The sequence below is a fragment of the Mustela nigripes genome, chromosome 2 (genome assembly GCF_022355385.1).
Source record: "Mustela nigripes isolate SB6536 chromosome 2, MUSNIG.SB6536, whole genome shotgun sequence".
NCBI classification, from domain to species: Eukaryota; Metazoa; Chordata; class Mammalia; order Carnivora; family Mustelidae; genus Mustela; species Mustela nigripes.
The window spans coordinates 58,380,437-58,398,459 of NC_081558.1; the positions used below are offsets into that span (position 1 = coordinate 58,380,437).

The 18,023-nt window shown below is 56.2% G+C and overlaps 1 protein-coding gene across 2 annotated transcripts; it reads left to right on the forward strand.

The window, feature by feature from the left end:
* Positions 1 to 684: 684 nt before the first annotated feature.
* On the forward strand, positions 685 to 14,436 carry TPRA1 (transmembrane protein adipocyte associated 1). Of its 2 annotated transcripts, none has more exons than XM_059390459.1 (11): positions 685 to 890; positions 8,605 to 8,746; positions 8,881 to 9,013; positions 10,690 to 10,776; positions 10,878 to 10,950; positions 11,062 to 11,141; positions 11,668 to 11,778; positions 11,939 to 11,999; positions 12,173 to 12,275; positions 12,383 to 12,463; positions 13,757 to 14,436. In XM_059390459.1, exons 2-11 carry the CDS (start codon positions 8,622 to 8,624, stop codon positions 13,998 to 14,000), a joined length of 1,098 nt encoding a protein of 365 aa, XP_059246442.1. In that variant the 5' UTR covers positions 685 to 890; positions 8,605 to 8,621; the 3' UTR covers positions 14,001 to 14,436. The 2 variants fall into 2 exon arrangements, with proteins under 2 accessions (XP_059246442.1, XP_059246441.1); XM_059390458.1 differs by lacking the exon at positions 685 to 890 and adding an exon at positions 1,104 to 1,400 and having other exon boundaries at positions 13,757 to 14,435.
* The last annotated feature ends 3,587 nt before the right edge of the window (positions 14,437 to 18,023 follow it).

Sequence of the window (18,023 nt, forward strand, 5' to 3'; positions counted from 1 at the left end):
ATATAATCATGTTAGAGAGATGGTGCTTGGAAGGAAATAGAGGGGCATTATGTGACAGAGACTGCACAGTTACTTCAGCTAGGGAGGCAGGAAGGAGTCCTTGTCATGTGAAAAGAAGCCAGCCCTATGGGACGGGTGCAAGAGAGGGAGGCAGGACAAGCTTCGGTATATTCAAAGAAAAGAAACAGAAAGCACTTTGGGCTGGAGCATGCCGACTGAGGAGGGGAATGGGTGGGAGAGGAGGTCTCAGACGTGGGAGGGCCACGCAGGGCCAGCGTGAGGAGCCCGCCAAGAACACAGCATAGATGTCAGAAGCGTAAGGATGGGGCAATCGCCGAAGGCTTCCCAGAGGAAGTTGTCTGAAGAACCGTCGAAGTTAGAGATGAGACGAGGAGCGGTTCAAACCCCCCGCGTCCAGGCTCTGCCACTTCCTAGTTGTGTGCTTTGGGCAAGTTATTTAACGTCCCTAAGCCGCAGGTTCCTCCTTTGAAAAGGCGACTAATAACAACCACCCTGCAAGGTTGTGAAAATGAGTGCTTGAAACCCGGATGCCAGCGCGCTTTGATGGTGGACGTGGAGGCGGCGTGGCGTGCTGTGGAAGCGCGTCGTTCCGGGGGAGGGGTTGTCCCTACCCTTCCTTCCTCAGCCAGGTGACCAAAGGTCCCCCGGCCCGACAGCCGCTGCGGGGCGCCCGAGGCGGTGGCACGCGAGGGGGCGGTCCGCGGAGGCTCCTCCCTGGACGGTCGGGCCGCCGCCGGGCCCGGGAGGAGGAGCGCAGGCTGGAGCGAGAGGGTCCGTTGACAGCTGCTGACAGCTGGCAGGCGCGGGGGCCAAGAGGCGGCAGCGTCCTCGGCTCTCCGGTCCGCGATCCTGGCCGCCTTCAGGGCAAGGTACGCAGCAGCGTCCCTACCCCGGCGCTGCTTTCCTCCCCGGCAGTGCTAGCTTCCTGTCTCTTTAAGAGGTCAGCGGGTCGCCCCGCCTCTTAGGGATCTAATTGGCTTTTCCCGCAGCTTGCGCCCTCTTTTTGGTGGAGCTCCATTTCTATAGGCTACTGGGGTCTGGGGGCGGGCCTGAGTGCTATAAGTAGGGGCCGTGGCTGTTTTCGCAGTTTTGGCCCAACGAAAAGGTCGCTGCTGCTTTCCGGTCGCCGCTGCCCGGAGAGGCTGCTTGCTCTTTGGGGGCCGGTGGGCCCGGTGCGCTGACCGCGTTTCCCCTTTCCTGCCGGCCCCCCATTTCTGCGGAGCCGGCTGCCAGCGGCTCTTGCGCGACGCTCCCTGGCCCCGCAGCCTGCCCCGGGCGCTGGAGGCCAGACTCCCGGGGCCGGCGCCTCGTCGGCGCTCTCTTCGGTGGCGAATGAGCGGCCCGGGCTGTGGGGCCTGAGCACGGCCCGGGGCCCTCAGGTAAGAAGGGAATCTTTTCCCGCCACACCTGGAGGGGGAGCCCCGTCGCCGCCCGTCCTGAAGCCCTACGGCGGGGCTGGGCGCCCCCTCCCTCTTTCGCGGCTGGGACCGCCACTGCAGGGACGCCCCCTGGCCTCCGCCGCACCTACAGCCCCTACCCGGCAGGGAGCACCCAGAGCCCGGGTGCATCTAGTGACTACCCGCGACAGCTGCGGGAGAGCCGGGAGCTGACCAGGACCTCCACTGCCATCCCCACGGCTCGACAGTGGCCCACTTGTCGCCGCTCCTTCTTCCGGGAGTGACCCCTTCCCGCTCAGGGCGAAGCCTCAGAGGACCCCCTTGGAGAGGTTTCAGAGGGCCAAGGGGGCCCCTTGGGTGAGGACTCACAGGAAGAGGCGACGGGTAATGGGAAGGCCCGGAGGGGTAGGGGTGGCAGAGCGCTCGGTGAGGGGCAGTGAGCACACCTACAGCTGCGCAGGGCCAGGGCTGGCCAGCCAGCAGGGATGGTGGACCCAGTGGCTTGAGACTGTGCAGGAAGAGTCTAGAGTCAGTGGCCCTGCATTTGGGCCTGTGCCTCGGTCCACAGACAGGAGCCAGGACCTGCCTCCAACTTTGCCATGGCCTTCAGCAGCCGGAAAGGGGCAGGAGGTGGTGGTTATGCAGCTAGGGCTGCTGTTGCAGCAGGGGCCTTCTGGGAAGCTCAGAAGTGCTGCGTCCATGGGACCAGGGGAAGGAGGGTGGAGGGGTACTTTGCTTTCTGCATCTGTGGTAGTGGAGGGGCTGAGGGTCTTCCCAGGTGATCCTTCTCCCACTCCCCTGGAAGGGCTTGGCTGCACTCTGCTGGAGGTTCATCTGTCCCCATCGTAACATTTTGTTGAGAACTTATTCTGTACCAGGGACTATTCTAGAGGATTGGGTCATGAGCACGCCTGGGGTGGGCAGCCAGTAAACACATCAGGACCCACTTCAGATGGAGGCCTCTGGGCGGGCTAGCTGAGGGAGATGTGTTAAGGAGGGCTTTGAGGAGGTGGCCTGAATGATGAGACCGGCAGAAAGGCCAGAACAAGAGCCCTGAGGTAGGAGGAAGCTTAGCAGCTTGGAGAACAAGGTGGAAGCCAGGGGGCTGGAGGATGGAAGGTATGAGGCACGGCAGCAGGCAGGGGGCAAATCAGGAGGGGCTTCCCTTCGTCCTGGGGGCTCCTGCCTGGGCTCCTGGCAGTTTACCAAGAGTGGCCTGTCTGGAACAGCGTTCCCCTCCCCACACCTGCAAGCCTGAAGGATGAGGGGCTGGCGTCTGTCCTATGGAACCTTCTTAATCTGTTTTATTTCCAGAGTTTAGATAATCTCGCCTGTCTGCTAAGGGTCAGAAGCACTGAGGGGGCATTGCAGCAACTACGAAGTATAGCCTCTCCCTTTTTGCTCAGGGCTTACTGTCTTCTCTGGGGTTTTCCATCCAGTCCTGGTTAACCCCATTGCACAGATGAGAGACGGGAAAGCTGAAGCCCAGAGAAGGGAAGATCTTCTCCAGGGGTTCATTACCAGTCACTGTGTGACTGGAGCCGGTCCTGCCCCATAGGCTGGCCACAGAGGGAGGATGGAAAGGAGCTGGAGGCCCAAGTGGAGAGTGGGAAGATGGCCTCTGGAATGTTAACAAGGTCAGGAAAGTACCTCCCAGGTGGAAGAAACAGTCTGTTCTGGTTTCCCTGGTCCTGAAAGACCTGCGTTTGCCTTAAGCCACTCAGCCTCCAGGAAACTCCTCTGCGAATTCCATCCCTCGAATCTGGGCTCTACTTCTTCTTGCCCTCAGCCAGCCTTCTCACCGTCTCCTGTCCCCTGTCCCATCTTCTGTCCCCCATTTCCTGAGCCTGCAGACCCCTTACTTCTCTGTCACCACCCAGGCTTCTGCTCCCAAGCCCTGCTCCCAAGGTGTGGGGAGAAGAATATGGGGCCAGTGACTTAACCCTCTTGTGCCTCTCCTTTCCCCCTCTGTACAATGGGCACAAGAGTAGTTCCATCTCACGCAGAGGTGGTGTAATAGTTGAGAGTGTCACTAAGTGTGTAAAGCATCTAGCCCCGTGTCTGAGGGTAGTGTGCATTGTTGTTTTATTTTTTATTGTTGCTTCAGTTATTTTACAAGCTTTGACACACAGTGATAATTCTGGTAAGGCCAACAGCCTCATAAGCCAACAGTGCTTCTTTGACCAGCAGAGAAAAGGCACCAGCTGGGATCATATTAGCAATGTGGGCCGTCATCCCTGCCCTTGGCCTGCTGCATCAGAATCTGCACGTTCATGACGTTCAGGTGTGAGAAGCGTCGCTCTAGAGCCCAGAGCCTTCCATCTATAGGTGGAGAAACTGGCTCCCAGAGACGGGCACTTGGCAAGTCACCACTTGGGGGCCTGGGCACTGGAAATAGACAACCTGGCAGGTAGCTGGGAGGCCCAGAGCTTTGTCCGAGGAGATAACAGAAGTCCTTCCCTCGCAGCGGGAGGGCTCAGGGATGGTGTCTGCTGCAGCCACTGAGTCAGCAGGGGCACTGGCGGAGCAGTCACCTTCCCAAGGGGCCCTTGCCCTTTACAGCCCCCAACCCTTCCTCTTGGGAAAAAAAGGCAGCAGTTACCGAGGTGTGACCTTTCTTAGGCATTTACTTCTCTGTTCTTGTCTGATCCTCCTGACAACTTTGTTGGGAAGGTGTTATTTGTCCCTGTGACACGGGGAGAGGAGAAATGACTCACTCAAGGTCACACAGCCACATAATGGCTGAGCCAGAAGTGCAGCCCAAATCTGTCCGACTCCATAACCCATGTCAGCCAGAAGGTTTTCCTTAGTGAATTAGAGACATCAGACTCAACTAGATGTAAGTAGAGAAGGGAATTTGTGGGATTTTATGCCTAAAAAGAGTGCAGGAGTAGTACTAGCTTCAGGTCTGGCTAGATCCAGGAGCTCATGTGAGGCTCTATCCCAGTATGGATTTCCATCTGCCTCTCAGCTCTGCATCCCTCTGTGTTGGCTTTATTCTCAGGTGGGTACCCACATGTGGGGTCAGAGTGGTCCAGCTGTCTGGTACCATGACAGCAATGACAGCAAGTCCTGTGCTGATTCTCATTGGCCAGGACAGTGGAGTGTCCTGATAAGCCAGGCTTAGATCATGAGCACACTCCTTGGGCGTTGTGAAGGGCTTGAGTCAGCTGTTCCTCAATTTCATGGACAGAAACCTGGGGAGCTGAGGCTCCCCTGTCAGGAAAATGAGGGGCTGGACAGGCAAAACCAAGTGATGCTTCCCCCATCAGACTCTATCTGATTCTTCCTGCTGCTTGGCCCTGGTCATCCTCACTGGCTTTTGTTTTGTTTTTTTTGTTTTTTTTTTTTTTTGGCCACAAGAGACCTCTCGGCTTCTCAGCAGTTACTGGGTGCTTCGCCTGCCCTCTGGGGCCTGCCTCTCCTAGGACTGCTTGACACCCCGTCCTAGGCCAGAGCTGGTGTTGGGTTGTTGGGACCTGAAGTTTGCTCCACAGAGAATGGTGAGGGGTGCAGGGGGAGGTGGAATCTGTCTCCTTCAACTCAGGTCACTTATCAGTCATCCTTCCAGGTCACAGAAGTCTTGGGGGGAGTGGCACACCCCATGCTCAGCATGGCCACGTTCACACAGCAGACCCTCAAGGGCCCCATGCAGGTGCCAAGAAAGGGCTTTCCTCCTGGAGGGTGTCTGACTGCGAGGAGAATGTTTCTTGGGAGACTTGCCCCATATTTCATCACCTGCCGTTGCCTAAACTTGGCACCAGCAAGGAGAATGCCCCTCCACACGTGGACCAGAGTCTCCCTTCGGGGCACTGTTGGCAAAGGGAAAGACGATCATTCATTTGGTGGGCTGTCCCACGTGTTGCAGGACATGTGGCAGCCTTGGACCCTGTCCACGAAAAATCGTAGCACCCCACCCCCTCCATCCCCATGTCAATCTGGAGAACTCCTGTGTGCTACTGAGGTGTCCAGTTCTGTTCCACACTGCCCCTTCCCAAGGCCATTAGCTTACTGTTGTTAAGATTTAGCTTCTGGCCCAGGGGCAGGGCCCCTGCCTATGCAGCAGGGCATCACGGAGGGGTCCTGGAATAAAATTACACCTTGATAGCTGGGGAGAAGGGGGCCGTGTTTGGTGGGGACACGTAAAATACCCAGTAGCCAGGCCAGAAGTCACCAGTTCTTGCTCTCTTCCCGCATTCCCTCGGGGTCTGTGGGCTGCTCATGTTGGCTGACCCTCCCAGGGGTATCCCAGATCCCTCCACTCCACTCCCACTGCAGCCACTGGTCGAGCCACCATCCTCCTGCCTGCACTGGTACAGTGGCTCCTTGGTCTCCCTGCCTCCCTCCCCCGGTTCCATTCCATGTTCCTTGGCATTCTGAGGGATCCTCTCCATGTGGACATGGGACCCTCTCACCTGCCTTTGTAACACCCTTCTCATTGCATTCAGACTGCAGTCACAGTGTAGGTGGCCATATGGTCCTGTGTGACCTGGCCCTGCCGGCCTTTCTAATCTCCCCACCACCCACACTGGCCTGCTTCTTGCCCTTTGACCAGGCCAAGCCTGTTTGTACCTCATGGCATTTGCTTTCACTGTTCTCTCCCAGGTGTGCTTTTTGTCCATATTTTCCCAAGTCTGGTTCCTTCTCAATTATTTAGATCTAGTGCAAATGTCAGCTTGTCTGACAACCCAGTCCAAAGCAGTACCTCTTCATATTCATTGGGATTCTGGCTTAGCTGTTGAAACAAAGGTCAGGAAACAAGACAGTAGATTATTCCTGCATATTGCGTGATGGTCTGTTTTCAAGCTGTCCAAGATATGCCTGGAGGCATGTTGGTCTGGGACCCAGACACTTTTTCTCTTTTCTCTCTTGTTCTCAATACATGGTTTCAGTTTTGCGGTCTAAGGTGGCTGCTGTTGCTCCTGCCACCACATCCCTATTCCAGGCAATAGGAAAAGAGATTGCTTGGCCTAAAATGGACCAACTCATTAAATTAACTACTCAATAAAACTTGGTCATGAGGCCATATGGTGGCAATAGAAGCTCGGAAAATAGCCATCATCCTGGGAAGCCATATGTAAGGTAAAAATCCATGGGCCCCAGTACTAAAGGGTAGGGGTGGGTATTGCGGACCCTGGTAGTCTCTACTGTGTCACCCATTCATCGTTTGGTCCCACTCCTCCGTTAACATGGTTTTCATGCTGGCTGCCTGGCTGGTGGAAGAATGCATGAAGAATGCATCCTTTCTTTGGACCTACTATGTGTGTTGGGCATATGTTCTTTTTCCCTGTTGGTTTGGCCTCAAGTTGCAGGTGGGGATGTGACCCCAGAGCCAGAGACTGGCCTGTTGAGGAGAAGGACGGGGGGTCGGTGCCCCAGGTCTCAGCCCATCTGCTTTGGTCTCCTGTCCCTTTCAGCCAGAGGCAGCACTTGTGTTCCGTGGCTTGGAACAGTAGCTGGGAGGCCCTGTGTCCCCTGCAGCCCTCACCCCGGGCCTCTTGGTGCTCAGGGGTAGCCTTAGTGACAGCACAGACATGGGTGCCCATGGCATTTGAGGGGTAGCCTTAGTGACAGCATAGACATGGGTGCCCATGGCATTTGAGGGCATTTGCCCATGGCAAAAGGGTGCAGGGATCCAGCGACCTGGCCTGCTCCTTGCTGAATGGGAGACCTGTGCTGTTAGAGTGTGAACAGAATACCTCTTTCTAATTTTTTAAAAACTTACTGACGTGTAAATCAGTATTAGAAAAGTCGCAGACCATAGACTCAATGAATTTTGCCACAGTGAGCACACCTGTGTTACCCCCCCACCCACCATCAAGCACCAGAAGCTGGGAAAGCCCCCCCCCCCCGCCCCCACTATGCCCTCCATCCTCCACAAAGGTGACCTTCACCTGGGTCGGTGCGTGGCACGGGCCGCACACATGCACTCGTAGCTAGCCCCACTTGGCCCCATACCCATGAGGCCCTGTCATGTCGCCGACATAGCAGTGGCCTGTTCTTTCTCTTTCTGTTCTGCTTGTATGAGTGGCACCACGTACGTGTGCGTATGCTGAGGGCGGGCGTCTGGGCCATTGCTAGCCCTGGGCAGTTACAATGTACCCAGAAGTGGAGATTCCAGGTCATAAGGCTTCATCTCTTCTGGTCATTATTTTTAACACTGGTGTCTGTTATGTCCTGATGCCCAGGCCACGGCATGCTCGCCTGCCCTGCACCCCCCTGAGTTCCCCAAGGAAGTCCCTGTTGCTGTCACTGTGGACCCAGCTCTGGTCCAGTCCCTGAGAGTCCAGCGACCTGGGAGCCTGTCTGGTCCAGGGGGCTCCTAAGGCCCCACGCCACCAGCTCTCCTGTCTTCAAGGCTGGACTCTTCACCTCTCATTCAGAGGCTCTTGGATGTGGGTTCCCCTGCTGACTCCCATGTCTCCTGGCATCCCCCCCCCCCCCATCATTGCCTTTGCAGACACAGCTCCCTCTGCCAGGGGGGGCCCCTTATGCCATGTCTCTCCTCCCCCTTTCCACTTGGAGACCTCCTGTGCATCTTCCTGGCACAATGCATGTCCCCCTGATTTGTGTCTCCCTTTCCAGGGAGGCAGCAGAGGATGGCAAGGGGTGTGGTCTGCCTGAGGTGCACACGGTGCCCCACTCTGGCGCTCAGTGGCTGCGGGATTGCAAACAGTCAGTACCCCGCCTTCCTCCAATGGGCTGTGTGCGGAGGACTCTGAGGACTGCGTGTATGCGGGCTGTAGGGGGCGCTAGATCTCACTTCAGTGCCCACCACAGCCTCCCAGGGTGGACGCTGTCTTTAGTCTGGTTCCAAGGACACAGGGACCTTGACCCTCTGCTCCCTGTCTATCTCCCAGACCCCCAGGGAGGGGGGAGGAGCTGGGGTCATGCCGAGTAGCCGGGCTTTTTTGTGCCTGGCACAGAGGAAGGCTTAGTCACTGGGAGTGGCCTTTACTGTGTGTGGGTCATGAGACAGAGGCCAAGGCAGCGGACTGGGCCCCTGTCCGGGTCTTGTGTTGTGGCATGCGGGGGAGCCACACCTCAACTTCTGCCTGGTCGGCGGGAGAGTGGTCCACCAGCCCATGGTAGGTAACCACTCTTGGGATCTACTGGGAACCTGATACCAGAGACGCAAGGCCACACAGCCGCTGCGCTACTGACGTGGGGGCTCTCACTCCCCCAGGGCCGGCTGCTGGCAGAATGGACATCCTGGAAGAGGTGATTTGGGCCAACGGGAGCACAGCCTTGCCCCCACCCGTGGCACCCAACAGCAGCGTGCCACATCGCTGTCTGCTGCTGCTCTACAAGGATATCGGAACCTCCAGGTGAGGCAGGCTATGCCCTGAGTGGGTTTCCCCTGTGCGCAGCATGCATGGATGTGGTGTGTGTGATGGGGGCGGGGACGGGGGATTGCAGACAGAACCTTACCAGGTGGCTGGCTTCTGTCCCCATCTGCCAGGGTCCGGTACTGGGACCTCTTGCTGCTCATCCCCAATGTGCTCTTCTTCATCTTCCTGCTCTGGAAGCTTCCATTTGCTCGGGCCAAGATCCGTGTCACCTCCAGCCCCATTTTTATCACCTTCTATATCCTGGTGAGTTCACTCCCGACGGGTGACAGAAAAACCTAACTCCAACGGGCGTAGGTGAAAAGGGGAATTGAACCCTCCCTTGCCGGTGTCCAAATTAGCTAAGAGGAGCTGTAAGCTGATATCCTGTCTCTCTGCCCATGCCAATGGAAGAGGACCGCTTTCCTGGTGGTGCTAGTATAGACCTGGGACTCCCTCTGACTGGCCTGCCTTGGATCCCCTGTTGGTCGCTGAGCCAATCTCTGTGACTAGCAGGAAAGAGGCACTCGGGGGCTGGGAGGGTGGCGTCAACTCAGCCAGGCCATGTGCACTGCAGAGGGTGGTGGCCCTTGGAGGAAAATTGGGGAGCCGTTTGTAGAAGGCAGGGGAAGAGATGCTCGCAGACAGAACACCCACTGATGCCTCCATGAAGCAGTACCAGGGGACTCAGTGCTGACCCTGCCCTTGTATTCCTGGGGACTTCTTTCTAGAGAGCTCAGGAGACAGTGGTGAGCATTGGCTCAGGCAGATTGCCTCCAGGCCCCAGCTGTGCAGAATGACCCTGGACTGGTGGCTTGGCCTCTCTGTTCCTCGGTGCCCTCCTTCCTATATCACGTGTGCTGGGCCTGCTTTAGCCTGCGGCACCAAAGAAGACCACGCCCTTAGCCCTAGCCCGCTGGTAGCCAGCCATACAATAGGCACACAGCATTTGGCTGCTTCTATAGCCTGTCCTCTTGAGTGGTGTCAGCCTCCCCGAGAGTTCCACACGGGGTTCGTGGCACAAAGGACAGACTGTGTATGTATCAGGACTCTTGTGTTTGTATGTATCAGAAAAACAAAGTGAAACTCATGGAAGCTGGAGGGAATGTATTGATGGAGAAACTGACAAGTCCCGGGGCTTCAGACTGGCTGGATTCAGGGGCTCCATAAGACTGTGGGGGCACAGTCTTAGTCTCCCTCTCATCTGGGGTCTCTCTGGTGGCCTTGTCAGCAGTCTTGTGCTCATGGAGCCAAGCAGCCCAGCAGCTCCGGACTTACAACCTGCTCCCCACCAACCCCCTGCCCCACCAGCTTCCTTTCCAATGGCTGCACCTGGTGTTCTAGCTGTGCCTGTCACTAGACTCCCTTGGGTTTCACCCCATCCCCAAATCAGGGCAGCAGTGTTCCCCAGGGTCTCTGAGGTCTCTTCCCTGCAGCCTCCTCTCCTCCATGGCTGGGTATTAAAAGTGCTAATATGACGGCACTGATTGAAAATATGTACCCAGCCCTTACTGGCTACCAGGCTCACTTCCGCTACATCGATTTACCCATTTGCTCCTCAGAGCCATCAAATACAGTAGGTCCTGGTTTCACCCCAGTTCATAGATGAGGAAACTGAGGCACAAAGGTGCAGATCCTTGGCTGAGGTCACAGAGGCAGGAAGCAGCAGGGCTCGCATTCCAGCCTGGCTGTGGGGCTCTTCCATGTCACCCCATTAGCCATTCTAAGGCTGCCGGTATAGCCAGGAAACTGAGGCCGGAGAGGGAAAGGCCAGGTGGAGGTTACTGGCCGTGGAGGGTCACCCCACCTCCCTGCATCCCACTCCTGACTCTGAGTTTGGAATCCTTCCGTTCTCAGAGAATCTGAGGCTCCTGCGATGCACTGTGCCTCGCAGTGGTCTCATTCCCTGACCCCATCATAGCATCCCCACTCTTGCCTACCAGGTGTTTGTGGTGGCGCTGGTGGGCATCGCCCGAGCTGTGGTGTCCATGACGGTCAGCACCTCGGATGCTGCAACTGTTGCTGATAAGGTGTGGCTGGGCCTGCTGACAAGGGTGGGGGGGTGGTGTGGGGCGCTAGGGAGAGGGGTGACTGGGCCCCCAGGCTGACACTCTGCCCACTCTGTGTCCAGATCCTGTGGGAGATTACCCGCTTCTTCCTGTTGGCCATCGAGCTGAGTGTGGTCATCCTGGGCCTTGCCTTTGGTGCGTGTGCTGCTGGGGCCAGCGCTCTCCCTGTCCCTCCCTAGCGGGCACTGACCCCACCACAGTCTCCCACGGCTGGCTCTGTCTCCCTGACCAGCACGTTTCTTCCAGGTCACCTGGAGAGCAAGTCAAGCATCAAACGGGTGCTGGCCATCACCACGGTGCTGTCCCTGGCTTACTCGGTCACCCAGGTAAAGGGGGAGGTAGGGGGCAGGGCCAGCTAGGGAGGCTCCCTGGAGGAGGCCAGGGGTCACTGAGGGCCGAGCATCCTCTGCTCCCTGGCTCTGGGTCCAGGTTTGAATTACCTAGGGTGCTTGTTAACAAGGCAGGTTCTGACCCCCCACTGACCATTCTAGTCTAGTAGCCTGGGGTGGGGGCGGGGAGGATGCCTGGAACTGCCATTGTCACAGCAGCCCAGGTTCCCTAACATACAGGTTTGCAGACCACACTGAGAGTTATACATTTAGAGACTCCTTCCTTAGAGTTGGCAGTGGCTACCTCCTGTCGAGCTCAGTTCCCTGCTCCACGGCAAGGGCCTCCTCTGGGTGTTGGAGCCAAGTGGGTAGGGAGTAGAGCGAGGCCACGAGCAGTCTGGAGCAGGCCCGGCCAGGGAGCTGAGCTTGCTATGGTGGAGAGCTCTTGAGTGCTTTGTATTAGGGAGACCCCAGGATTTCTGGGTGGTAGGAGACTGAGGCCATCCCCTGCCTGCCCCTGCAGGGGACTCTGGAAATCCTGTACCCTGACGCCCACCTGTCAGCCGAGGACTTCAACATCTACGGGCATGGGGGCCGCCAGTTCTGGCTGGTCAGCTCCTGCTTCTTCTTCCTGGTGAGGTGGAGAGGACCCCTCCCCCTTTCTGGGCCTGGCACCCTGGGGGTGGCTACATGGGTCTCAGAGCCTGAGGCAGGGGTCTGGATGTCTTGGTCCCCGGCTTAGCTCTGGGCTTGGTGTCTCCAGCATCCTTCTCAGCCGTGCTCTGTCTCTGCAGGTCTACTCTCTGGTGGTCGTGCTCCCCAAGACCCCACTGAAGGAGCGCATCTCCCTGCCTTGTAAGCAGCCAGTGGGTGGCTCTGGGTCGGTGCTGGGTGCAGGGGAGGGTCTTCTGCTGGAGAGCCCTTGGTGAGAGGGAGGGGTCTTCTTGGCGGCCCAGAAGGGCCTCAGGTGACTCCTGGGGATGAAGGGTGGAGGCAAGGGCAGGGCCTCACGGTCCCCAACCCCCCAGCACGAAGGAGCTTCTATGTGTACGCGGGCATCCTGGCCTTACTCAACCTGCTACAGGGGCTGGGAAGTGCGCTGCTCTGTGCGGACATCATCGAGGGGCTCTGGTAGGTGGGGCGGGGCGGGACTGGGAGCGGTGGGCAGGGGGAGGCTAAGCCCAGGTCCCATTCAGAGAAGGCCCCTCCCTGATCCGCTCCTCCTGCCCCGCCCCCAGCTGTGTAGATGCCACCACATTTCTCTACTTCAGCTTCTTTGCGCCCCTCATCTACGTGGCCTTCCTGCGAGGCTTCTTTGGGTGAGTTTTCCCACCGGGATGGGGCGGGCGTGGCGCTGGCAGGGGGCGTGGGAAGTGGTGGGGGGTGGTAGCTGGTGCCCTGCTCACCACCCAGCGGCTGGTGGTTTGAGGGCCACGGGCGCCCCCGCGTGGCTGCCTGCAGAACTGTGCCTCCAGCTCCCTGCGCATGCGCATCATCCGCTTCAGGGTCCCCCGGCTCCCTACTCCCACCCAGTTCAGGCACTGGGAAGGATGAGACAGATGGTGTGTATATGTCTGTACCCACGCGTGCATACACACATATATGCATATGCACACATGCATGCACATACATGCATATACACATTCTATATGCAACACACACAGGCATATACACTTTACCCACAAGAGAGTGTCTATGTGCAGTGTTCTACACTTGCTTGCTTTTCATTTTAGAAGACTCCGCTCACTCTTTCAGCAAGCATTCACTGAGCACCTATTAGATGTTGGGCACTGCTGCAGCTGCCACGTTCTGACAGGGAACAAAGAAGACAAATCACCACGCTCCTGGATGCTCACTGGGAGTGGCTGGGAAGGGGAGCAGGATTGCAGGAGGCTGGTGTGGAGTGGATAATGGGGGAGGTGCACGTAGGTGCCTGTTTGTGTTTGGATGCCTGTCAGGGAGACAGGATGCTAAGGACATGGGGGATTGATGGTTGGATCCTGGGCCTCTGATGTGGTGGAAAAGCTGGATCTGAAGAGGTGGCGGGGGACTGGAGGGGGGTGGGCAAGGCATCAGAGGAGGGGTGAGAGGGGTTGGATTGGCTCTCATCAGCCCAGCCCTGATCTGTGTGGGACCTTGCACACGCATTAATCTCCCTGGACTTGGGCTTCTTTTTGTAAATTGGGTACAGCTCTTCCCTGTCAGAGTTACCCTGAGCATTGAGGGACCCCCTTCCACCTGCCCTCTCCCTGCTCAGCAACATGGCCCAGGAGAGCACCAAGTAGGTGGTCATAAAAGCTGCCATGGTGGAGGTTGCCACTGGTGTTTGCTGAGCCCCTCGGGCCAGAATTTACCTTTGTTTACCCTTTGCAAAGAGCCTTTTGAGATCAGAGTTGTACCCATTTTACAGTGAGAAACAGGCAAGTGAGAAACGTGTTCTTGTCCAAGCTCACACATAGGCTGAGTTTTAAAACAGGTCCCATTGGACTCCAGAGTCCAAGCTTTGGGGACCTCCTGGGGCCGCCATTGGACAGCAAGGCTTACTGTTTGGAGAAGGAGGCCTCTCCTGACCACACAGTGGGGCTCCACCACCCCTCTCTTCTCCCCACCAGCTCGGAGCCCAAGATCCTCTTCTCCTACAAATGCCAAGTAGATGAGACGGAAGAACCAGATGTGCACCTGCCCCAGCCCTACGCTGTGGCCCGGCGGGAAGGCCTGGAGGCGGCAGGAGCCGCCAGCACGCAGTTTGACTCAGCCGGTGGGGTGGCCTACCTGGATGACATCGCTTCCATGCCCTGCCACACGGGTAGCATCAACAGCACAGACAGTGAGCGCTGGAAGGCCATCAATGCCTGAGTATGGCCACCGTGGCCCAGAAGGCCTAGTGGGGTCCATGGAGGGCAGGTTGGAGAGAAGACTAGGGAGTGCCAAATCCCTGGTGGGGAGGAGGACGAGGTCATGGGACCTTGTGTGGGCAGCAGCCCCAGGCAGGCCCTGTCTCGCCCTCTGTACCCCCAGTTGCTTTTGGCCACCTCTGCTCTAGCTGGGGGCTGCCTCCCCCTTCCACCTGCTCTCTCCCTGTTCCGCTGGCCCAGACTCTGATCTCTCAGGGGCAGGTCTGGCTGGCTGGGGGCACCTCCTTTCTCCAAAGCCTGGGCACCAGGACCAGTCTGGCTCTTCTCATCCCTCTGCCTCTTCCCCATTGCGCTTTGGCCTCCTCAAAGCTCACTCCGGCAGGTGGACGGAAGTGTGTATATTTTCTGGATCTATTTTTTAATAAAAAAAACAAAAGGAACAGAAGGTGTCGCTGTAGAGGTTCCTCTTAGGAGCCCGAGGGCTGGGGTGAGACCCTGTGATGATCAGAGGTCCTGGCAGGCCCTTCTGTGTCCCAACGCCTGGGAGGCTCTGGGTTCCTTCATTTCTTCAATGGAGGAACACTGGCCAGTGCTCAGGCCCTGGACTGGCTGCTGGAGAAGTGGAGGACAGTCGGATCCCAGTGCCCCATATCTCGGGTCCCCATCCGAGCAGACAAGAGGATCGTGGAAAGGGAAACATGGTTCTGTGAGTTGCCGTTTCCCAACCCTGTTGGGGAGTGTGGGGTTTGGAGTACGCCCTGCAGGTCCTGTCCTTTCTCTGCACCTTCTGCTCTGCTCTCCTGGACTGGCTGCTTCCCCTCCCCTAGCTTCAGCTCACCATCTGTGAAATGGGGATAAAGAAGCCTGTGTTGCAAGGCCTGCTGTAAGGATTACCAACACAGGTTGTGACTGTGGGGCCAAAGTGCCATGCTCCCCAGGATCCGGGACAGAAAGCTGGCCAGGAGTGGGCCAGGAGGTTCCTCCTCAGAGCTTTCTTAGAAGCCTGCTGGGCATTCCAAGCAGGGCACATATTGGGGTCTGGGTAGAGAGGCCTGGACAGGCCAGTGCCATCTGAGAAGCCAGAGTGACAGCCTGGGTTTGCTCAGTGCGATGCCTGAGCAAACAGCCCTGTCAACAGAGAGGCACCCATAGACAAAAAGAGGCTTGAAGCCTACTGCCCATCTTAAAATTTGTTTTTTAATAGGTAACATGCATAAGAAAAGTTCACCCTGTGCAGGGAGGTGCACAGTGGAGCATGAATCTCCTCCCCGCCCTGGCCTCACTTTCCCTGTCCCCTGCCCCAGAAGCACTGCCAATGCCAGGAGCTTTGCTGCTGGCTGGAGGTTCCTGTGTGTGTTCACACTTGTGTATGCGCTTTACCTTGTTCTGGGAATGTAGATGTTCTGTCTGTCTGTTCTTCACTTGACACTTGATCTCGGGATCCTTCTTGTCAGGTGGCAGGGCGGTTTTTATTCCTGATACATTTTGCGACAGTAGACAACTCAGTGACAAACATCCTTTCAAATATGCTTTCAGTAACTCATGCACGTGGAATTACTGGAGCACAAAGTCTTAATTAGTTTTAATTAGTCTTACAGTCTTTTGGCAGAGTCCTCCAGTGTGCCCCCCCTTTTCTTCCATTGTAATCGAATCCCTGATTTTTTAAAAAGCTGGGTAAAGAGCTTCCTGGATCAAGACTACATTTTCCAGCCGTCCCTGTGGGTGGGTGTGGCCATGGGACTAAGTTCTGGCCAATGGAATACAAGCATGCATGCAACTTCCTTATGGAGAGGACAGGCTCTGTGCCTTTCTTCTAGGCTGGCATCGTAGCAGCCATCTTGAGTCACAGAGCATCTTGGTAATGAAAGCCTTTCACGGAAGTGCAGCAAGATAGAAGGAGCCCATGTCCTGATGCTGGTGCGTCTGCAGTCGCCTTGGACTTTGCACCTTAGGATGACTTTTTGAGGATGAGTGAGAAATAATGGCTACTCGATTTCAACCCCTTTGGATTTTTCTCTTATAGTTGAAACTAATCTGAGCCAACAGGCTCTTCAAAGAGGCTGGACCACTGTTAACTTCTACCAGTAGGCCTCACCGACACTGTCTGCCATTCATATTTTTGATTTTCCTGAAAAGACCTGCTCGCTTCTATTCTGCCAGGACCTCATTCTGTGTGTTGTATCTGGATGGTAACAAACATCATGCCGAAGACTGACCAGAATGCAGGGGTTTCTGAGACCTTGGTATGGTGATGGGGCTCATTGTATGTGGCCCAAGTGCCAGTTCTACATCCCTACTGCTGCCACTCACGGGGTGTGGACTGGGGGGGCAAGTCATGTCTTCTCTCTGACCTTCAAGTTCCTCATCGTGTCCTAGGGTATCAGATGACCAATTGCCACCTAATACCTAATTTCCCTGTCTTAGTGACCTCGCCCTGATGTTTTGTGGTTCAGGGAAGCACCTGGGTATAAGGTGATATTCTCTGCCCCCACTGTAGTTACTCATGTGACTAAAGTCTGGTCAGTGGGGTGTTAGCAGAAATAGGAGAAACTTTCTTTAGCACAGACTGTTTAAGGGGAGCTAACTCAGCTAGGAGCTCTGTCTGCTCCTTTGTTCTCTTGTCTTTTTCCTTCCTGCTTCCCAGAATGCAGATGTGATGGCTGCTTCTCCAGCAGCCATTCTGGATGATGAGGTGACATTGGGAAGTTCACCCTCATCCATCAAGGATGCTCAAATAGACAAAACGATAATCCCTGTCCCTAAGGATGGTGGTATTGCTATACCAGCAGTGGGCTGCTACCAACAGGCTTCTTTAACATGGGAGAAAACCCATCTTGTTTATAGCAAACTTCGCCCTAATGGAAACATGAGGATCAGAACATATCTCCCCAAGGGGTCACTTGCAGGAGACAGGACAATATTTTGAGATGGTAATTGTGTCTTTTCCTTCCTGATCTTCACCTTCTTCTCTCTCCCATGTCAGTGGGAGTTTAGTCTTATCCTTCCTTGCCCAGGGAAGCCCACAGCTGGTGGATGACCTCCTGACTTTGTCACAAATCCCTTGGGTTACAGAAGGCAGCAGGGACTGGTGGAAAGAAACAGGTGGGGATTCCCTTGGGAATGAGGTCTATGTGTCCCTGGATGTTGAGGACCCAAGCATGGATAAGGGCAGGCTCTGGATAACACAGCACTCTTGTGAGCATAGGAAGGAAGACCCTGGGCATAGGGTCCTTGGCTGCTGCCAAGGGGTCCCCTGGCCCAAGTGTGATGTGGACACAGCCAAACTCTGAAATCTGCAGGTCCCCATAGCCAGGAGCACCAGAGGCCTCAGTGATAACAGGTGTGAACACAGGACCATTGGGGTATTGGCCTGCTGGTGTTGCTGCAACAAAGTACCACAGATTGGGTGGCTAAAAAAAGATAATTTTTTCTCCTGGCTCCAGAGGCTGGAAGTCTGGGATCAAGATGTGGGCAGAGTCGGCTTCCCTGGAGGCCAGTCTCTCTCTGGCACACTTGTTCAATCCTCAGCTGGCCTTTCTTCTGCGCATGCACATTCCTGCTGCCTCTCTGGGGGCCTACATTTCCTCTTCTTCCAAGGCCACCCTGATGACCTTATTTTAATTTAATCAGTTCTCAAAGGCCATCGGATTCTGAGGTGCTGAGGCTTAGGACTTCTCCTAATTGCGGGGAGGACACAATTCAGCCTGGGATAAAGGGTACTAGAGCTTTCCTCTCCTGACAGCCTGGCACTGCACCAGACCCTGGGAACTTGACCAGAACCACAGACCAGGCAGAAAGCTCCAAAGAATGACAGGGGTGAAATCTTCCACCCACTCAGCAGGATAGGGTGAAGTAGGACACTAAGTGACATTCTAGAAAGCCACTTGTATGTGTGTGGACTGGGATTCATGGTGCCTGTGTGGAGTGGGGGTTCCTCTGGCAGATTGCCCACATGTCCTGCTTCTCTTCCTCCGGAACACATCTACAGGATTATTGTCTTCATCCATCCCCCTCAGGGAGACGT